At 41.6% G+C, this 20,093-nt stretch overlaps 1 protein-coding gene across 1 annotated transcript in view; it reads left to right on the forward strand.

Annotated features, from left to right (window-relative positions):
- The window catches only part of SGPP1 (sphingosine-1-phosphate phosphatase 1), a 38,207-nt gene extending 22,957 nt beyond the window's left edge, over positions 1-15,250 (forward strand). The window contains exon 3 of the mRNA XM_019550842.1: positions 8,893-15,250. Coding sequence (XP_019406387.1) covers positions 8,893-9,444 — 552 coding nt within the window. The 3' untranslated portion in view covers positions 9,445-15,250. The remainder of the gene's footprint in view (positions 1-8,892) is intronic.
- Positions 15,251-20,093: the final 4,843 nt, after the last annotated feature.

Here is a 20,093-nt window from a genome sequence, read left to right on the forward strand (position 1 = left end):
CCCCAGCTGACTTCCTGCCCTTTGGGCAGGGGGCTGGACTCGATGATCTCCCGAGGTCCCTTCCAGCCCTGATGTCTATGAAATCTATGAAAATGTGTAGGAGTGTTTTTTTTTCTTAGAATTTCGAGTACCATTTAAAATGTTTCTTTCCAACAGGATCTTTAAACAGCTGCTATTTGGGTATGGATTATAAAAACATTGTTACTTGTGTTGCATAGCCTGAAGGGGGATAAACTATGCTGAGCTATGTTGAAATTGCCTTTAGTGTTGGTGAACAGAATAATTAAAGTGTAAGGTGAAATTTGTGTTATTAATTGAATCTTCCCTTTTAAACTGAAAGGAAGTGAAAATCAATATTGAATGAGAAATGACAAAATAAGTACAGAAAGTAGTAACACTTTAATTTCTGTATTTTTACAGTACTCTTCAAAATTTCAAGACTTAGACATATGTAAAGGTCTCATTCATATCTTTACCAGTGCAGACACTATTTGCTCCAACTGTCTTGATGCTTTGCCCATGCTAGTTCTGTGAGTTAATGATAAGGCTTGCATGGATCAAAAAATACTAATAATTTTATTTCATTCTAGATAGTATGCTAATACAGCACAGAGGCTAAAACTTATAGTTTCTAAACTGGCAATTAGCAATAAGATTGTGTATAAATGGTAAGACAGACATTGTGCCCCAAAGCTTAAATGTTTGAACTTCATGAGGCAAAAAGGAAGAAAATTCCAAGTTATACTCTACAGAAAGAAACCTGCATAACTAGAGAGCACAGTACTTAGTTTAGTCACTGCTTCATTTTCCCTGTCCTTGTTCATATTGAGCCTCATGTTCGTTACTGCCTCCTCTCCACTGCAGTTTTCCTCTTTGTTCTTGTTTACAATTTGTTCTCTCTTTAGCTGTGTGTCTAAAAGAAAAGTGCTGGTGAAAGTTCTGGAGTCCCTCCCTTTATCTCCTTGATCCTGCATCTCCTAAAATGGAAGTTTCTCCGGCCAGACTCTCCCATTGACATCAGATATCCATCTCTGGTCCCTTTCACCAGATGATACAGAAATGCATGCAGCTTGTGGGGAGTGCTGCCAAGTATCCAAGCCATAAAGAACTTAATGAGAAAAAAATGAACACCCAGGAGAGGTTCATTTTTTGCTCATAAAGGTTTCTGATTCAGACAGCAGTTCATGGGACATGGACATAACATGTTCTGTGCATGGGAGACTAAAGTTTGAGAGAGCTACAAAAGTAAAAACCTTCATGTATAGGCATGGCATCAACAGAGTAGGTTGTTGCCTACAAAAGCTCATGCCTCTGAACCACTTAGTCTCTAAGGTGCCATGCTGCCCTACTTTCTGCCTAACTCCAAACTAACACAGCTAACCTCCTTCCCCCGCAAACCCTCCCTTCATCCTGGAAGGTGATTAATGATTGTAAGACCAGAAGAGATCATTGTACAGCTGTTTAATCCTACCTACTATATGAAAGAGATCAAAAGACATATGGAAATTAATGAACTAGAACATACCTTATAGAAATCTGGTTTGATTTAAAAATCATCATGTGAATAGTGAATTGCTCTAATTTCTGCTAAGTAATTCCACTGGCTGATTGTCATCACTGTTAAAAGATGTATGCAAGTTTACAGACTGAATTGTATAGCTTCAGCTTCCAGTGATCTGCTTATACCTTTGTCTGCTAGACTATATTATTAGATTATGAGCTCTGTATTATCAAATTTTGGTTTCTCATATGAGTACTTGAAGGTGGTGATTAGCTTTTTCATTTTCATAAGCTAAGTAGATAGTTCTTTGGGCATGTCGCAGTGATGTTTACTGCAGAGCTGCTTAATTAGCTGTACAGTAAAACATCACCTCTACACATGTGTGGTGCTGTTAAGACAGAGTAAACTAATTGGCAAATTGGAGAGAGTTCAGCGGCAGGCAACAAAAATGGTGAGGGGACTGGGGGACATGACTTATAAGAAAAGACTGAGGGAACTGGGCTTATTTATTCCAGAGGAGAGAAGACTGAGGGGGGATTTTACAGCAGCCTTCAACTATCTAAAGGGAGGTTTGAAAGAGGATGGAGCTGGACTGTTCTCAGTGGTGACAGATGACAGAACGACTCTCAACTTGCAGCCAGGGAAGTTTAGGCTGGATATTAGGAAGAATGTTCGCACTAGGAGGGTAGTAAAACACTGGGACAGGTTACCCAGAGAGGTGGTGGAAGCTCCATCCTTGGAGGTTTTCAAAACCCGGCTAGACAAAGCTTTGGCTGGGAAGATACATTTGGGGCTGGTCCTGCTTTGAGCAGGGGGTTGGACTAGATGTGACCTCCTGAGGTCCCTTCCAACCCTAACTTTCTGTGGTTCTAATTAACTCTGTCCCAGGGTGGTACTTGTAAATACAGGTACTGTTCTTTACTTCACAGCAACGCATACATGTTGCTGACGGGGTTGGCTGGGGCCTGAGCATGCTTGGCAGCTAGCTCCACACTGGAACACCATCATGTACCGGCCAGGCAAGAGCAGCTCTGGACTGGCAGGCTGACACCCCCTGTCCTCCTTCCCCCTGGGCTCCCTGCTAGCTGAGGCTGCTCTGACCTGGCTCAACATGTTGCAGTCCCAGGTGCATGTTCAAACGGTGTGCCTGGAAGCAATAAATTCCAGCATATGTGCTGGAGTTTATCGTTTCTCTTTGATAACGTGTATAGATGTGCCCCTTGAGTCTTTAAATCTAAGGCATGTTTTCCAGTCATTTTTGTGGCTCTTCTCTGAACCCTCTCCAATTTTTCACCAACTATGAGTTGGAGACAAAGCATGCATGCTGTGGCTGCTAGAGAAGATTTTGAGCAGAGCAGCTGCTTGTTTCTAGCTCAAGTACAGGTTTCTATTTCAGACCTACAGCATGAAAGCCATGTACTCTCAATTTGATGAAACAGTTGTAGAACTGAGCATCACTGGTATTCCACAGCATTGCAGCCCGGGCTGCCTTAACTCCTGTATAATAACTTTACATTCTCTGTGAACAAGGGAAGTGATGCAACAGAAGTCTGCAGCATGAAGCAACATACTCTCAGAATCTGCAGACATTTTAACATCACTTATATAAAAAGGCAGCCTGTCTATTTTAAGAGAATAAAATGGACACTTGAGTTCTGGCATAGTGTATATAAGAGAGACTTTTCTAAGAACAGTGTAGTCTCTAGTTACAGCCCTGGGGAAGTGTAGTTTTTAAGTGTTGAGAAAAGCAGACTCCAAATTATATTTGCCTAAAGAAGGCATTGGCACCTGTCAGTGCCAGTATCTTTCAAATGAACTATATTGTTAGTCTCCTTTGCCAATAATTGTAACTAGCATTGCCCCAAAAGTAAGAGTGGTGCATGGCATCAAGAACTGGATGATACATACCAATTATACTAGTGGATATTAAACTGGTTTAGAAAAGAAAGTAGTGGAGAGATGATGCACAGTCCTAAATCAGTATAACTTAGGCAGATCCAGCATACAAGTACCTCAGAGTCAGGTGAAATGATAGTGGTATAGGATACATTGATATAAGTGTTGTCTGTCTACATCTTCATACCGCCATAATCAAATGGTTAGCCAAATATGATCTCACAGTGCATAGTGGCCTTTCCATGGGTTGGCCACTTTGGCCCCCACTTCTCTATTATTTCAGGATCAGAGACAACACGTGTGACCTGTACAAATATGAAAGAGATGCAACAGGATTTGGTGCTGTCTTGTTCTGGACCCGTCCTCCTTCAAACTTTATATCTGTTGATGATCAGGTAGATGCCTGTCCAAAACAGACAGTGTCATGCCTGTCATCAGTGTTGGATTACCTCCTCCGGGGGGTTGAGCTACGTGTGAAGGAAGCAGACTGGCCAAAACCTGGCAAGAAGCAATCTGATAGATATGTCAAAGACGCAGCCACAGATGGTTGCTGAGCTTGTAGCAATGCATAGATGGAAGAGGAAGATGGGGTGGAGATGCAGAGCAACTATTTCCCTGGGTGAAGTGGAGAACTGAAACTGCTGAAGATTGGAAGATAATAGAGCATTATCAAGAACAGAGCATCTCTTGGGTTAAGTGGGCTCCCAGTGCACTGGCAGGGCAGACTGAGCACTGCAAGGCTCACTGCAAGGATCTTTGCTGCATGATAATAATGTCTGCTAGTAGAAAGAAATGCAGTAGTGATCCTTTGCCAGTGGACGGTGCTTGGAGGCAAGGTTCCTACTACCTCACTCCTGGTCTTTCAATGGTAGTCCCCCCTGTACATTCCAACCAGCCCTTGATTTTTTTTTCTGTCCTTTAGCTGCCTACCTACCACCTTCCGGGAAATGGGGTGGACTGCCTAGTTCTTAGTGGTAGCTATTGAACCCAGTTTCTGGGAGTACAGCTAAAGATTAGCACACTGGTTCCTGCATTTCTGTCCCACAAAGATGATTCATCTTGGGAGATCTCCCTTAATCCTTTGAGCACACATGGCGGTGGTGTATTACATTGGAGGTCCTTGGTCCCCTAGAACCTACCCCAAAGGAAAAAAAATGCTAAAATGTTGCCTGGCAATAGTCCTGGGTTCACATATCCTGTCCAGTTTACCTATCTTTGTCCTTATTCCTGTAATTACGATGTAAAGGCGCTTTATTTCCCTTGTTCAATAATTAATGTACTTTGTTTCATTTTGTTTTTTAAAAGAAAGCAGCTGTTTAACACAACAAATCATTATCTCTTCCATTTCTTTAAACAATTACAACTTCAGCCTTTTCCCATGCTCCACTCCCTCCATTCTACTCTTGGTAAAAGTGGTTTCATAGGAGCTAGGGTCAGGAGGGACCTGAACAGATCATCTAGCCTGAACCCCTGCCACAGGCAGGAATGAATGCTGGGTTCACAAGACCCAGACAGGTGATCATCCAACCTTCCTTCACATGTAGCTCAACCTCCTCTTGAATTTGCCCAAGGTAGGGGCAAGGACCACTTCCCTGGGAAGTTGGTTTCAGATTTTGGCCACCCTAACTGTAAAATATTGCCTTCTGATGTCTAACCTAAACCTATTCTCCATCAGCTTATTACCATTGTTCCTCATCACCCCAGGTGGTACTGGGGAGAATTTGCTGTTGATCGCCCCGATGAGTCAGTAATGACTCCAAGATCCCGTTTCGCCTCTGTGCTTTCAAGAGGGGAACTCCCCAGCTTGTATGTATGCTGTGGATTCCTTCTCCCCAGGTGCAGCACCCTGCATTTGTCTATGTTGAACCCCATCCTGTTCTCATCTGCCCACTTCTGTAGTCTGTCTAAATCTATTTGCAGCTTCTCTCTCCCTTCAAGTGTGTCCACCTCGCCCCACATCTTATTGTCATCAGCAAGGTCATCCAAGGCATCATTCACAATGCTTCCCTGACAGTTGTGGTTCTTAATAGCAAATGGCAATCTTCTCTCATACATTAGTGAATGCCTTTCAGCCTCTCAGGCCCTGGTCTACCTGTTATGTTTAATGTTTTGATTAATGTGTTTAATCACAGCATCAATGGCAAGGGTGCTACATGTACATTCAATTTAAGGCACCATAAAATTGGAAACAAGACGTAAAGTAATATATTGGAAAATTCTTATGGCTGGTTTATAACCTGGGCTGCAGTCAGGGGCTGGGTCAGGGTCAGTAACTAGCTCATTGTCAGCCCTGGCTCCAAGACTGCACCAGGTCTGGTTTGTGATCCCAGTGCACTTTTAGGGCCAGAGCTCACAATCAGCTGATTGGTTGTCTGGCCCCAGACTTATGAGTACCCAACTTTCAACTTGTCAGTGCAGAAGGAGCCTGGGATCATGATTTCAGCCCCCCTCCACTGGCAAATATCATTGAATAATAGAAAAGTAGGGCTGGAAGGGACCTCAGGAGGTCTTCTAGTCCAACTCCTTGCCGAAAGCAGGATGATCCCTATCCAAACTGCCCTAAGAAAAATCCTTATCTAACCTGTTACTAGAACTACATAGGTGACCCCATCTCACAACCACAAGACATAACATCCTGACCTGCCAGGAGTAAATCAGGGGGACGACAATGGATGTGAAGATGATGGGGAGACTAGGGAGGAAGTGATCATACAGTGTGATAGAATTCGTGATCAGAAAAAGCAAGAAGTCAGCAGACTAAGGGCTCCTATACACATGCAGGGAGCCGGCCAGTGCGTTGGAGCGGACTTGATTGAGTCAGCTGGAGCCTGGAAATAAACATGCTCCAGCAGACTCTGGCGTTACATGTATTAGCACCACTGCACCGAAAAATGGTAGCAGGGCGTTTTGAATTAGTTAGTTTAAAAGGTGCAACTCTGCTCTGCTTCTGTCTGAATAAAATACTGGTAATGCTCCACTCTGTATAAATTCACCTGATTGTTTGGTTTTTTTGGGCAATTCATTTTCCTAATCATCATTCTTACAAGGGAGTGGTCTCAATCAGTCCTACCCCCTAAATTTCTAATACCTGTGAGTCTTGAATTAGTAATTTAGGAGGCTAATCTGATAGACTGTAAACCTGTCTCTGATTACACATTTATGCCAGTGAGTGATCTATGAGGAAACATGATATTCTTCATGATCATATGTTTAGGTGTGGCAAAACTAATTAATCTCATTGCGTGATTCTCATTTTCTATAGCTTTTTAATGCAGTGATGGTGATCTTCCTTTCCTGCTTGAGAATTTCAATCACTTAGGCTACACTTTGGAAGACAATTGTATATGTGATAAAAGATGTGATCTGTGAGGAACTTTTCATTTATTAGTTCCTTTTTTAGTTACTGAACTGTGTTACTGTTCATCTGATTCATACCTGACAGTATATACCAGGGGTGTCCAACCTTTTTGAATGTGGGACTGGATCATGAACTTATCACCCAGCGGGCCAGCGAGCCATAGTCAAACACCCTCTGTCCTGGGCCAGAGAGATCCTGCCTGTGCAGCCCTACTGCACCTGCCTGTTACTGCAAGATTCATGGTAGCTGCTGGTGGATAGGGGCAGGAGGGACCCATTCTGCATCCAGTCAGCTACTGCCCCAGAGACTGAAGGGGAGAAATAAATAGCTCCACATCCCCATCCCCTGAGCAGCAGAGCCCCACGAGCTGGCACTGCCCAAGGGGGGCCTGAGAGAGGTGGCTGCTGCACCGCAGCTCCTCACCCGCATGGCCCCACTCACCGTGGTGCCTGGCTGCCCACTCATGCAGCCCTGGCAGCCTCAGCGTTGTGAGCCCAGATCGCGGAGTCCAGCAGACACCGGCTCCTGTCACCTCGCCCCACAGAGGTCATGCCAGGACCCCGCCTGCCAACGGCCCCCCAGGGCTGCCCTGCCAACTGCCTGCACCAAGCACCATGCCCTGTTTCCTGCCCCACAGCTGCTGAGCCTGGCGGGTCCCCAAAGGCAGGTGGGATGCCGAGGGCAAGGGGCCGAGCCGGAGAGATGTGAGAGCAGGTGCTGTCCCTAGCTCGTCCTGTCAGGCGCGGCTGGGGCAGCCCTGCACCATGCTGCCCTTGGGATGGCAGTGGCAGGACCTGGCTCATGTGACGAGCTCGGCTCCACAGGAGTGAGAAGCTCCCCTCCCCTCCCTGATCCTGAGCAAGGGACCTCAGGCCTCAGAAAATGGCTTGGTCAGCTGCGTGTTGGACAAGCCTGGTATATACGGTGGGTTTTACCCTTTTTGCAGATGGTTAGGGGGAGGGTACAAATGTCAGAACCCTTCAACTTCAGATGGGGCTTAAGACCACTCGATTGATGGCCACCTCCAAAAGCTCTGCTTTCAAAGGCTTGTATGTAGATAATGTACAATAATACCATTTCACTATATGCATGAAAATCTTTTTGCTGTTGGTCAAGACTGAAGCAAATTGGATTGAGTTGCTGCCAAAGTTTTTATGTTTAACACCAATATTTTCAAATTACAGAGTTATATTCTCTTGCAGGGTTCTTAGTAGAGGATTAAAGTGTTTATATTCAGGAAACAATATTGCTGCTACTAAGACTCTTTTTAACATGAGAACATTCTTATCCATGGAAAGATAGTAGTTCAAAGAAGTGAGTATATAGCAGTGTTCTAGTTGACTTCTGAAGGACTCCATTCTGTTAAACTACCTTACTGCTGAAGAACTGATATTTGCCATACTTGTCCCTAATGTAGAATTGATGGTGTACTCTGTATTTGTCTAGCTACTGCTGTGTACCTGTTTCATTTTTCTTTAAATGTAAACCTAAGTATCATTTTTTGTATGGCAGTCTGAGTTATCATTTCTCAGCCATTTCACACTTAAGAGTGAGAGGTGCTTTATTAGTATTCAGAAGGGCTCTTGTAGGCTAATTTTGCACAACGATTAAAAGGAAAAAAAGTCATAAGTATTCAAAAGCAGAGTTCCTGCATCTTGGAGACGACCATAAAAGAATGAAGATTATCATCAAAAATGTTTTGTTAAACCACAGTAGAGTTCTTAATTTCCTTTTAAGATAAGCAGAGGTAGAAATTATTCTCCTTTCTTGAAGCATTGCTTGCTTAGGGAAAAGCCATCTGGTTTGTACCATAATTTGGTAATGCCATAATAACCTGTACATACTAAAGCCCCTCTGCAGAATCTTAGATATCTTATACAGTGCGTTACTAAGGGAGCAGGTACAGTCCCTTTACCTACAGCTAAACCAAAACTAAATTGTGAAAGGGGAAAAGTAAGGAAATGCCAAAAATCTGGCAATGTATTTAGCATGGAATAACTCAAATTCTTTATATGTTAATCTCATGTACAATAAGAAATAAATGCTTGAAATAACTATTTAAGAATTAAATCTGAAATGCAGTACGATACTATACGTTATACTAAACTGCTGTATTCTTTTTATGTCCTTTCCACAGGATGTTATTGTTGGATTTCTGTATGCTATTCTGATCTTGGTTGTCTTCCATCCAGCTGTGGACCTGATTGATAACTTCAACTTAACTTACAAATATGCGCCCCTTATTATCATCAGCCTTCATTTAGCCTTGGGGATTTTTTCCTTTACTCTTGACACATGGAGCACATCACGAGGAGATACTGCTCAGATTCTGGGCTGCGGTGCAGGAGTTGCATGCGGCTCTCATGTTAATTACATGTTGGGTCTAACAGTAGATCCTACCCCAGATGCATTGCCTTTAGCTTTTTCCCCTTTCACTGTGACTTTGTTTGGAAAAGCCATATTGCGGTTATTGATTGGAGTAGTGTGTCTGTTGTTAACAAAAACAGCAATGAAAAAAGTCACCATCCCGTTGGCCTGCAAATTGTTCTGCATCCCATGTGACAACATACGACAAGCAAGACAGCGCATGGAGGTTGAACTTCCCTATCGTTATATTACTTACGGAATGGTTGGATTTTCTCTCATGTTTTTTGTTCCGTGTCTGTTTCTTTTGATTGGTCTATCTTGATGCAGACTTGATAACCTGATGTGGGAAGAAGGGAGTAGTTGTTTATTAACGTAAGAAAAACTGCACTAGTTTGCGGAGGGCAGACTTGTGAGCTTTGCTTTAGCAGGGTATTCTCTTAAACGGCAATAAATGATAGGCAGTGCATTTAAAGGAAATTGCACATCTCTTTATAATATTGGGTCAAAACCCAAATATCAGTTCCTTGGGAAAAGCTGTGCTCCATAAATGCGATGTCTAGTCTTATTGCTGTACTGGGGGGAGGTGGGGAGAGAAGGGGTAGGGAGATAGAGAGAGTGTGCGCACGAGGGGGTGAGATTGTGTTTGTGTGCATATCTGATGCACATCATTCTGTGCCTGTATGTTTTTGACATATTGATGACGAGTCTGACAGCTGATCTGAAAGCTCCATTTATGCTCTGATTTTTCATTTCATAATAACTTATTTGCATTATTGGACCACAAGTTGCTCTAATGAAACATTTTATTTGCTTTCCTCTATCCTTCCCAAATCCCACCTCCAGCTGTTTAACCCAGCAAATATTTCTAATGGACCAAATTTAGTGATACTGGTTTTTAAAATCTGAAATTTCCTTCAATACCTTCTAAAGTGTGAAATGTTTAAGTTGGCATTGGTTCTAAACGATAAAATTCAGGTACTGTACTTAATGGCTTAATTGTGCCTTTCTGTTGCTAAATTAAGAAATGCCATATATACTGTGATAAAATAAAATTAGCTGTCATATTATAACTCCTAATTAGGAAAATATTTTTAAATACAGATGTCCACATACTAAAATGATTAAAGTTAACCACAGCTCACAATTTAGTCTGTGTTTAAAATTGAATAGATGGAATGAGCTGAGCAATGAATTACGAAGATGGACAGGTTGCGAATGGGTAATTCCCTTTTGTAGGTATTTTTTATGTGCATTGTAAGTTACTGGTAGAGGATATATTTTTCTGGAAATTCTGTAATAGTTTATACAGTAGACAGAGATGGCCAACAGGAAAAGAGTTAAAAGTTATAAATAACAATGCTCACTCTAAGAAGAAATGGCCTCATTTATATTATTATTCCAAATTAGTTTAAAAGAGACATCATTTTTAGTGGTATACTTAAACTCTCTTATCTTGGCTTCAGAAAAAAAAAACCTAGGAAAATTATGTAGACCTTTATGCACAAACATCATATACTGTATTTAAAATGTGTTAATTGTTTCTACCTAGTTTTTCAGCGGCCAGAAGACAAAATATGTAATGATCCGAAGAAATGTCTTGGTAATTATTGTATAGTAGAAAACAAAAACAACATGGTCAATACATGTATGCTTGTTCGTCCTTTGTCTGGTATCATTAAGATAGCAATGCACTTTTTAATTTGGTCACATCCCCTTACCTTTGATAAATAAGATTCAATATTTGGAATATATAATTCTCTGTATAATATCTGTGGTTTGACCTTTCACTTTGTCTGCATGACTGAGTTAATACGTCATCTAAGCAATGTTCCCATATGTCAAGACATGCTGTTGTCATATTGGAGCATTCTGACAATATGTGGATTTCTTGTTCCACATCTGTATTTGCTTAAAAGCTTTCTGTTCTAGCTAAGCTACTTGCTACTGGTAATTTATCATTTCTTAAAAAAATAACTTGGAATCAGAACCTCTGTATATGAGAAATGAACTCTAGATTCTGTTAATATGTAAAATAACCAAATTGATGTGCTGTCTCTTTCCCATTAGAGCAGTCACTTTTTTTATGGTACACTGATATTTGAAGATGTGAAAATAAAACTGCTCAAGGTGCATTTGGAATGCACTGATGGTTATGAATGTATTCCACAGAGTTGGTAGTGTGTTAAACCACTAACTTTTTTTTAAAAACAGTTTAGGGTTTCTTCTAGTTTTCAAGAAATTTGGTTAGCTTGTTTCAGAACTAGTTTACAATTTTTTGTCTGTTTTTTTTGTTACAGTTTAACGCTGAATATACAGTAGAAAGAAAATTAATTTCCAAGTTTTAGCAGGAAGGGTTTCACACTTGTATGGCTCTGCACTTATACAATGGAGGTTGAACAAGTAACTGCAGAGAACATACAGAAGGCCTTTTTCTTAAAGCCCTGAGCAGATGATCTAGTTCATGTAATGTTGGTCTGATAAATGGTAGAAATAACATTTTGTAGGACTTCCAGTTTGAATTCAGGGTTTCATTTCTTTAACTAGACTGGCCTTACTCCTCTAATAAAAAATGTTTAAATGGAAGTACAAAAGGGCAGTTGTATAAGAGCTAATGTCCCAAGTAAAAATTTGCAGTCGTAGTTTACATCATGAGATTGTTAAAGCTGTGTTTTATAGCAGTTCTGCACTATCATGCCATGAATGCAAAAGAGAACTTATTGGGAGAGCTCAGTGTAGAGGACGTATGCAGTCACAGCTTCCAAAAGACTAGGAAAGATTGCACTGTGGCTTATTCTGCTGTTACTCTATAGAATTTTTATATTTTTGTATTCTCTATTTGGTAGTTTCAGCATGTCATGTCCCATGCACAGTGTAGTTTAGTCTTCTGGAAAAATGTACATCACAACGTTAATTTATGCAGCACTTTTACAACTTGTTTCTAGAACATAGCTATTTTTTTCAATTTAATGTAAATTCCAATGTTTTAAAATCTTTCTTTCATGCTTTTGAGGGGTTTAGAATATAAAGCAGTTGAACAAAAGATGACCTGCAGTGTGAATGCTGTATAGGACGAGAGGCAGAAATACAAAGATTTAACAAAAAATGTTTTGTTTTGTGGCTATGCATGTTTTCATAAAGGTATTTTTAAATCTGGTAATAAATACTTAAGCACTTTCACTGGCCTAAACTATTCTATCAGTTGCTAGAGTTGAACATAAAAAATAAAGAGTTATAAATGTACACATAAGCTGATACCAAACTATTTATATAGACAAAGTATAATACATTTAATGTAGCTTCAAAATGGTAGTTGTTTAGCAGTCTTCTTAGAAGGGTAGTGCACTTGAAAGACCTGAAGGAACTTGTGTGAGAATTTGATTTATTCAAACATAACCATGCTAGCAAATGTTTTAATTCTGTGTAGCTTATTCCTAAAAGGAGAAATAGTATTTCTTCAGAAAAGCAAGTCTGCATCCATTATTAAAAGCTATTACATTTGACTTACATATTTGGTTATTGTATGCAATTTTAATACAATTGAAAATAATGGTAGTGATCTGTTTTTCATAAAACCAGAGAGACTACTGTTAATTCTTGTGTCTGCCTTAAAGTATGGGAGCAGATTGATTTTTTTTTTTCTAAATGTCTCTTAAATAGGACTATTGCTTTATGAAGTGTACTCAGTTTATTTCTTTGAAAAGGTTTCATGTTTACAGTGTAACTACTACCTTTGCTTGTCTTAAAATTATTTTTGAACTTTTTCTTTTATCCAGTCATGTTCAAGGCTCTCAAGCCTCTGATCATATTTGCCTTATTAATTGACTTGCAGATTAAAAAAAAAAAAACTATCTTAACAGTAAATTGGCATACCAAAGTAATTTGCGTTGTGATTGTTTACTTGGACCTTTTCTTTGGGAATATGTTTAGCTTTTTCCCCCTGAAAACAGGAAAGATGCATTTTTAGTGATTGTATCTCTAACTTTACTTTGTCTACCATAGCAGTGTTCGTTTTCCAGATTTTTAGAAGTTATCCTGCCTTCTTTTTTTGTATTACTTTAAAAGTTGCTTCTATATTTTTGTCCTTGGTGTATTTTTTTTGTTTTTGCCCAGAGAGTGTCCTGTAACATTTGTAAACTAATGCAAAAACTCTGTAACTATGAAAAGATTGTCATTTTGAACTTGTAAATATCTAAGGGCTGTTAGTGGTTCAAGTTCACGAGACCAAGCCTTGCATGGTGCAAGTAAATACACTTGTTTTGCTAAAAGTTGTTTTCATTTTAGTATTTGCATTCTAAATACAGTAAGAAACAGGATTTTTATGACAAATATGTAAGGTATTGATATTAAACATGAGAGGACATAGCTGTCCAGAACCTATTCATTTTGTTGGGAGTTTTGCATCCAATTCCCTACATACTGTGCTGAAAGTGTACCTTTAAGGGCGTGCCCCTGCTCTGATGTGCGGACAAGCATCGCTGTACGTAAAGTGAAGTGGCTAACTGTTGGTTACAAAAATAATATATTTGTTTTTTGACATTAGGTGATTGCTGTTTATAGGATAATTTTTTGTGCTCAGTCGAGTTGAACAACTGTCTTTTTAAAAATTGCTTAGGTCTGAAGATTTGTCTTTAATATTTGAATGAGTATTTTTACTTGCAAAACTGCACTGAAGCATTTCCTTCTTTCATACTGTCATCATGCTGAGTGACAAGCACAAGATCCCAGATTAAATAATGAATTCCCAGGTGGACTTCAAACTTTTTGAAGCTTACTGCACTCTAGTTAGTCCTCAATTTTATTTTTAATATTGGAATGTTAAGGTGTTATGCACCCATTGAAATGTTCTAGAAGTAACTTGCAAGAAATTTTGAAAAGAATTTTGCCTTTCTTACAGCCATGCATGCCATTCAGAAGGTACCACTTCATTATTCAGAAACAGCCGAAGAGAGCTTAATTGGTTACTGTTGTGGTTGCCACAAATAACTGAACCTATTAGGAACTTGCTTTATGAACTTGCCTTATTAACTTGCTTTATGAGTTTTACCATTTCAGAAAATTAGCATCAATTCTTTCTTTATAATAGTACTACTTGAATGAAAAGGAAAGAGGCCAAGACAATTTAATTTTATTTTCAAATTAAGCTTGTATAAATGATGACATACTTATGAACTACTTCATGTAAATTTCAAATACTACAGGTTGCAATTCTTAAAATATTTTAAACTTCTTAAATATTTTAAAATGCATCTGTACTGGTCAGTAGCTGCAAATTTCCACAATACAGTCATTCAGTAATGGTTACAAAATATAAATTTGTCTCAATATTATTCGGTATCCATTGTAACAATGATAGACTCTGTGGGGACACACAAGTACAAATAAAGTATTTCAAATGCAGTAAAGATGTTTGTAAGAATGACAGCAGAGAAAAGTTTTCATGAGAAATAATCTACAGATACATATGAAAAGCAGCTTACCGAGACTAATTGATAGCAAATTGTTGTTTGTTTTATAGTATAAATATGGCCTAATCAATGATTCTTTCTTTGAAAATAGAGAGCACAATATTTAAGAATAAGATAAAATTACTTTCAAGCAGTGTACTGTCAAGTGCAAATCAGGGCCTTGTCAGCTTTAAGAGACTGAGTTAATACTTAAGTACTGGGGGCTTAAGTTCTGCTGCTGTTTTTCTTTTCGCTTTGGTGTTCATTAAACTTTCAACAGTTTTCGTGCTAATGAAACATCAAGTTTCATCTAGATTATATCACCTAAAGCAGCACAATTGAAAAAGATAGATTAAGGAACTGAACTTAAAATGGTCTAATAAATAAAATCTCTAAAATAGATTTTGAACTAACTTTGACATGCATGGTCTGGTGCCCCACATTGGCCTATTGATTTTGGTACACTAGAGCTGAAATGGGTATTTTATAAAATAAGTTAATTATGTGTGTCATCTTTCATGCACAGTTTTCTTCTGTTAATAAGTTTGCTAATGAAAGCAAATACTCATAAAATGTTTTATAGTGTTCTTCATTCTGCATAGCTGCCAGCAAAGTCTCTTTCAAAAAACAATAGTATATTTTTAAGCTGTTGCCATCCTCTCAATCATGAAGATAATTTTTTTTTAAAAGTATTTGCTAGCATATGTCCATAGTAATTTATGGGATTACATACATAATGGTTACAGTATGATAATGTACAACTAGACCTTTAAAAATTAAAAAAAGTTCAGATATGTTAATTGCATTATGGTTAATGCTTTTGCACCCACTGTACACATTCTGCAGTCATCAGAACTAATATTTAAGCTTTAACTGATAATGGAAATATTTAATTATATCTACGGTGACTGGATAATAAACTGCTGTTGGATTCAAATATGTCTTATTGTTTTTATTCTTCCTATGCTAGAGGAGAAATGTAATTGAATGTGTAATGTAAAGGGTAAAAGTGGGAGGAGATATCAAGAGGGGTCCTGTAGGGTTAAGGACAGACAGTCAAAAAGCCCAAAGCTGAATTGATCCAGTCTGTACAGGTTAGTCTAAGCTGCACAGATTACATTGAAGCAAAAGTGAACAGACATTTACCTTTGAGTCCAGAAATGCAGCCACATGCCTGCGGTAGCTCAGGCCAGAAGCCAGGGGGCACTAGAGCACGGGTCTCTGGCACATAGCTAGCATGGGCTATATGTTCACTTCCTCTTCCCGCTGCCCCTGAGGTCTCTGGATTTGCAGTCCACAATGGCAGCAGCAGGACTCTGCAGAATTGCTTATCATTTTCTCTTCCTGCTTCCAGGTGCCTCTGGGATTTGTAGTCCACAGTCACAGCCAGCAGTAAGTTTGAACTGGGGAAAGGGTGTTTAACCCCCCTCCTGGCCCCAGACACTAGCTGGTGTTTGCCTGGGGGGAGGGGGGACAGCCCCTTCCCTCCTCCCCATAGACTGGGCTGAATCCTCAGCTGGGATTGCTCCCCCCACCTTTGTCAGCCAGCCCTCACTGCCCCAGGTGGGGAGCATAGGGGTAGGGCCAGCCTGCTCTCTGGAGCAGATAACACAGTCCAGCCCAGGGCTGCAAAACATAGTTTCATAGTTGGTAGGGTCGGAAGGGACCTGAGCAGATCATCTAGTCCGACCCCCTGCCATGGCAGGAAAGAGTACTGGGGTCAAACGACCCCAGCAAGATGTTCATCTAACCTCCTCTTAAACACCCCCAGGGTAGGAGCCTGCACCACTTCTCTTGGAAGCTGGTTCCAGACCCTAGCTGCCCTGACTGTGAAGTAGCGCCTAAATCTACCCTCTGCCAGCTTGTGACCGTTATTCCTGGTCACTCCTGGCAGTGCTCGGGGGAACAGTGACTTCCCCAATGCCTGCTGATCCCCCCTGACTAGTTTATAACAGGCCACAAGATCCCCCCTCAGCCTTCTCTTGTGGAGGCTGAACAGGTTCAGGTCCCGCAGCCTCTCCTCATAGGGCCTGCCCTGCTGTGCCCCTGTTTAAAAGGAAGGGAAAACAGATTGGGCACACAAATGGAAAAATTTAAATCTGGAAAAAACAAATGCTATGGTCATTTTTATGGTATTTCATACCTCCCCCATTTCTCCCTATATAACTAAATTGTATATCGTTAAGCACTAAATGTAGTCTGATCAAAGGTTTTGAGGATCACCTCCTTGGACCTGCTCGAGATGCATCTGTGGATGCATGACAAGGTGCGGTTGGCCTTCCTGACTGCCTCTCCACATTGCCGAAGACTAAGGGGGGACATGCTGGGATGCTGGAGGACTCTGATTTAAGTTAAACCAGGAAGGGATCTGGGACAGAAGTTTCATAAACCAGTTTGACCCAAATCAGTTAAGGCTGATACTGCATTCAAGCAGATTTATCTTAAACCAGTTTCAGCTGTTTATGCGCACTGAGCTTCTGTTCTGTTACAGGTATAAACCAGCTTCTGATCATTTAAACTGGTTTATGTGTAACTTCTGGCCCCTAGCCAAGGAGCCTATCCTGGGTCTAGTATTGCTCAATATCATCTTCATTAATGATTTGGATGATGGGATCAAGAGCACACTCCAAAAATTTATGGATGACACTATGTTAGGTAGAAGTGTGGAGACTTTGGAGGGCAGGCATAGGATCCTGGATAGGCTGGAAGTGGTCCACAATCAAGGAGATTGAATGGGATGGAATAACTGTATGCACAAATACAGATTGGTGAATAACTGGCTTTGTTGCAGTACTTCAGAGAAGGACCTGGGGGTTATGGTAAACAATAAGATGAATACAAGCCAACAGTATGCTTTTTGTTGCTTAAAAAAAACCAAAGCCACAGCATCCTGGGTTGGATTAACAGGAGTGTCAATTGCAAATCAAAGGACATGATTCTTCTGCTCTATTCAGCACTGGAGAGGCCTTGCCTGGAGTATTGTACCCAGTTTTGCCCCCATATTTTGAGAAATATGTCAACATTTTGGACAAATTCCAGCACAAGGCAAGAAAAATGATTGGGGCCTGTGAGACGAGACTTATTAAGAGGCTGAAAGGATTAGTGTTATTTAGCCTGGAGAAGAGAAGACTAAGGGGGGGATTTGATAAGCCTTCAGATATCTGAAGGACTATTAGAGGATGAAAACTGCAACTGTTGGTGGCCAGGACGAGCCTCAGCTGTAGCAGAGAAAATTTAGGCTGGAGATTAGGAGAAACTTTCTGACTATGAGTAGTCAAGCATTGGAACAGGCTACCTAGAGAAGCTGTAGAATCTCCATGCTTGGAAACTTTCAAAAGCAAGTTAGACACTTGGCTGGGATGGTATAGTCATGGCTGATCCTATCTTGAGCAGGGAGCTGGATTAGATCTCATTCCAGCTCTATTTTCCTAAGATTCTAAGTTAACTTAAAAAAAAAAAGTCCTATCTATTAAGATATTAAACTGTGTTAGCAGTTGGAGTTGCACAACAGGTGGTGGCATGTGATAAAGAAGCAGTACACAAGGTGATGGCAAGCAATAAAAGGCCTTTTTCATTCTGGATGTATGTGTTGCCCGAGGTGTCTACCAAACTTGCCTACTCATGTTCAGATTGCTTCATGAAGGGTGGCAACCCAGCTCTCACTTTGGAGGAGCTAGAACTTGTACCCTATTCCTTTTTGTGTATGATTTGTGAGCCTGAAGTAAAAATTTAAAAAGTATAATAAGGGCTACTTAAAAAAAAAAAAGAGCACATTGTGGGGCTGTACACACATTCAGAGTCCACTGGTTGGTGCTCTATACGGAATCGCTGCAAAGGCACAATCTCCAGTTAGAGGGCAATAGGAGGCCGCTCCTTTGTTTTACCTGCCCCCAGGACAACCTCTTAGTAGGCATGTCCACACATGCAAGCACATGTGCTTGCAGCAGCTCAAATAGAAGCAGTGCAAATTTGAGCCGGGGCTTTTTGCCTCAGTGCATGTGCTCAGACATGCACTTTGTTGTGGAGCAAATAGTGCCACAAGGGGCAATATAACCCTGCCTGGCTCCTCCCAGATCTTCAGCCAGGGGGAGCTAGAGCCTGGGACCAGCACCTGTGCTGTCCCCAGCAGTATAAAAAGCTGCCCTGTCCTAGCCCCAGCAGTATAGAAAGCCACCCTGGCAAGTTGCTCGGGGCTACTAGCTCTGAGGAGCTTCTGGGCCCAGGCAATTGATACCTGTAGACACTACCCCTTGTGCCAGCTGGACTGCTGCAGCAGCCCTGAGAGTTCCCTGCACCCTCTACCTGCTGCAGCAGTCTGGCAGTGGGGGCTGCTGCCTGGCTGTGATCTGCTGCACACCTGCAGACCCAGATGGGGGCTGCACAGCTAGTAGAGGCATCTGTCTCTCTCAGCCAGCTACCAGTGGACTGTGGTTGCAGGGTTGGCCTCTGTGTGGCACTACTGCCATGTGTGCCCCCTGCCCGGGCATCGGGGCAGCTATCGCCCAGAAGATGCTCTGGGTGTGGTGGCCTGCTTTGAACGATCAAAGCATGTCCTTCTAGCCCCATTTTTCCAGGAGGTCAGCCACCGCCAGCTGGGTTCAAGGTACCAGCTCTGAGCAGGCAGGGTCCTGCCACTGGCCTCCCTAGCAGGAATTCTGGTGTTCCCTCTTGGAAAAATCCCTGAAAAAAAAAAATCCCAAAATCACTCTCTAAAATACCCCCAAATCCACGTTCCTCTACAAATAAAACAAAAGACCGCTATAAAGAGAGATTGAGACGGAGACAACGATCAGTTGGGCAATGTTTTATTGACATATCTACAGTGTTAAAGCAAATCTCTCATCGTAATAATAAAGTGAACTCTAAATACAGGTTTCATGAATACATATTTTGCTGCCCTGCCATAGGGCGATGGCCCCCACACAAGGGGTTAGTCCCGCATACAAGGGCTACAGCCCCCCCAACAGGGGGTTTGCCCCCACACAAAGGCTTCAGCCCCCCCAAAAGGGGTTCAGAGCCCTAACGGGGTTCAGCACTATGACAAGGGGTATGATGCTGCAACAGGGGTTCATCCCCACACAAGAGGTATGACTCTCCAACAGGGGCCAAATGTCCCTACGGGGGCTACCACCCCCCCTGTAAGGCCCACATGCCCCACCTGGCTCCATCTCCCACCAGTTGCAGCCCCCACAATGACTTCCCCATTCCCCCAGACCCCCCGCAATGGCTTCCCTACCCAGCCTCCAACTTGCACCCCCAGGCCCTGAAGGCTACTCCCACAACCCCAGGCACCATCACTTAAAAAACTCTCCCAGAAAAAGAACAGAAAAAAAAATGGGAAAAAAAGCCCCTGTTTACCTGAGAAGCAGGGGTGGGGGGGCTCCAGGGCCTCCTGGCAGACCCCCCCGGGCAGCACAGGACAGTGGGGATCAGGAGGGCCTGGACTGGGGCTGCTGGGGCTGTCACCCTGCCCTGCACTGTGTGGGCAAGGCCCCGGGCAGCCACATGGCACCTCCAACTGCCGGTA

Source organism: Crocodylus porosus, unplaced genomic scaffold, assembly GCF_001723895.1.
Source record: "Crocodylus porosus isolate Cpor-Errol unplaced genomic scaffold, CroPor_comp1, whole genome shotgun sequence".
In the NCBI taxonomy this organism is placed as follows: domain Eukaryota; kingdom Metazoa; phylum Chordata; order Crocodylia; family Crocodylidae; genus Crocodylus; species Crocodylus porosus.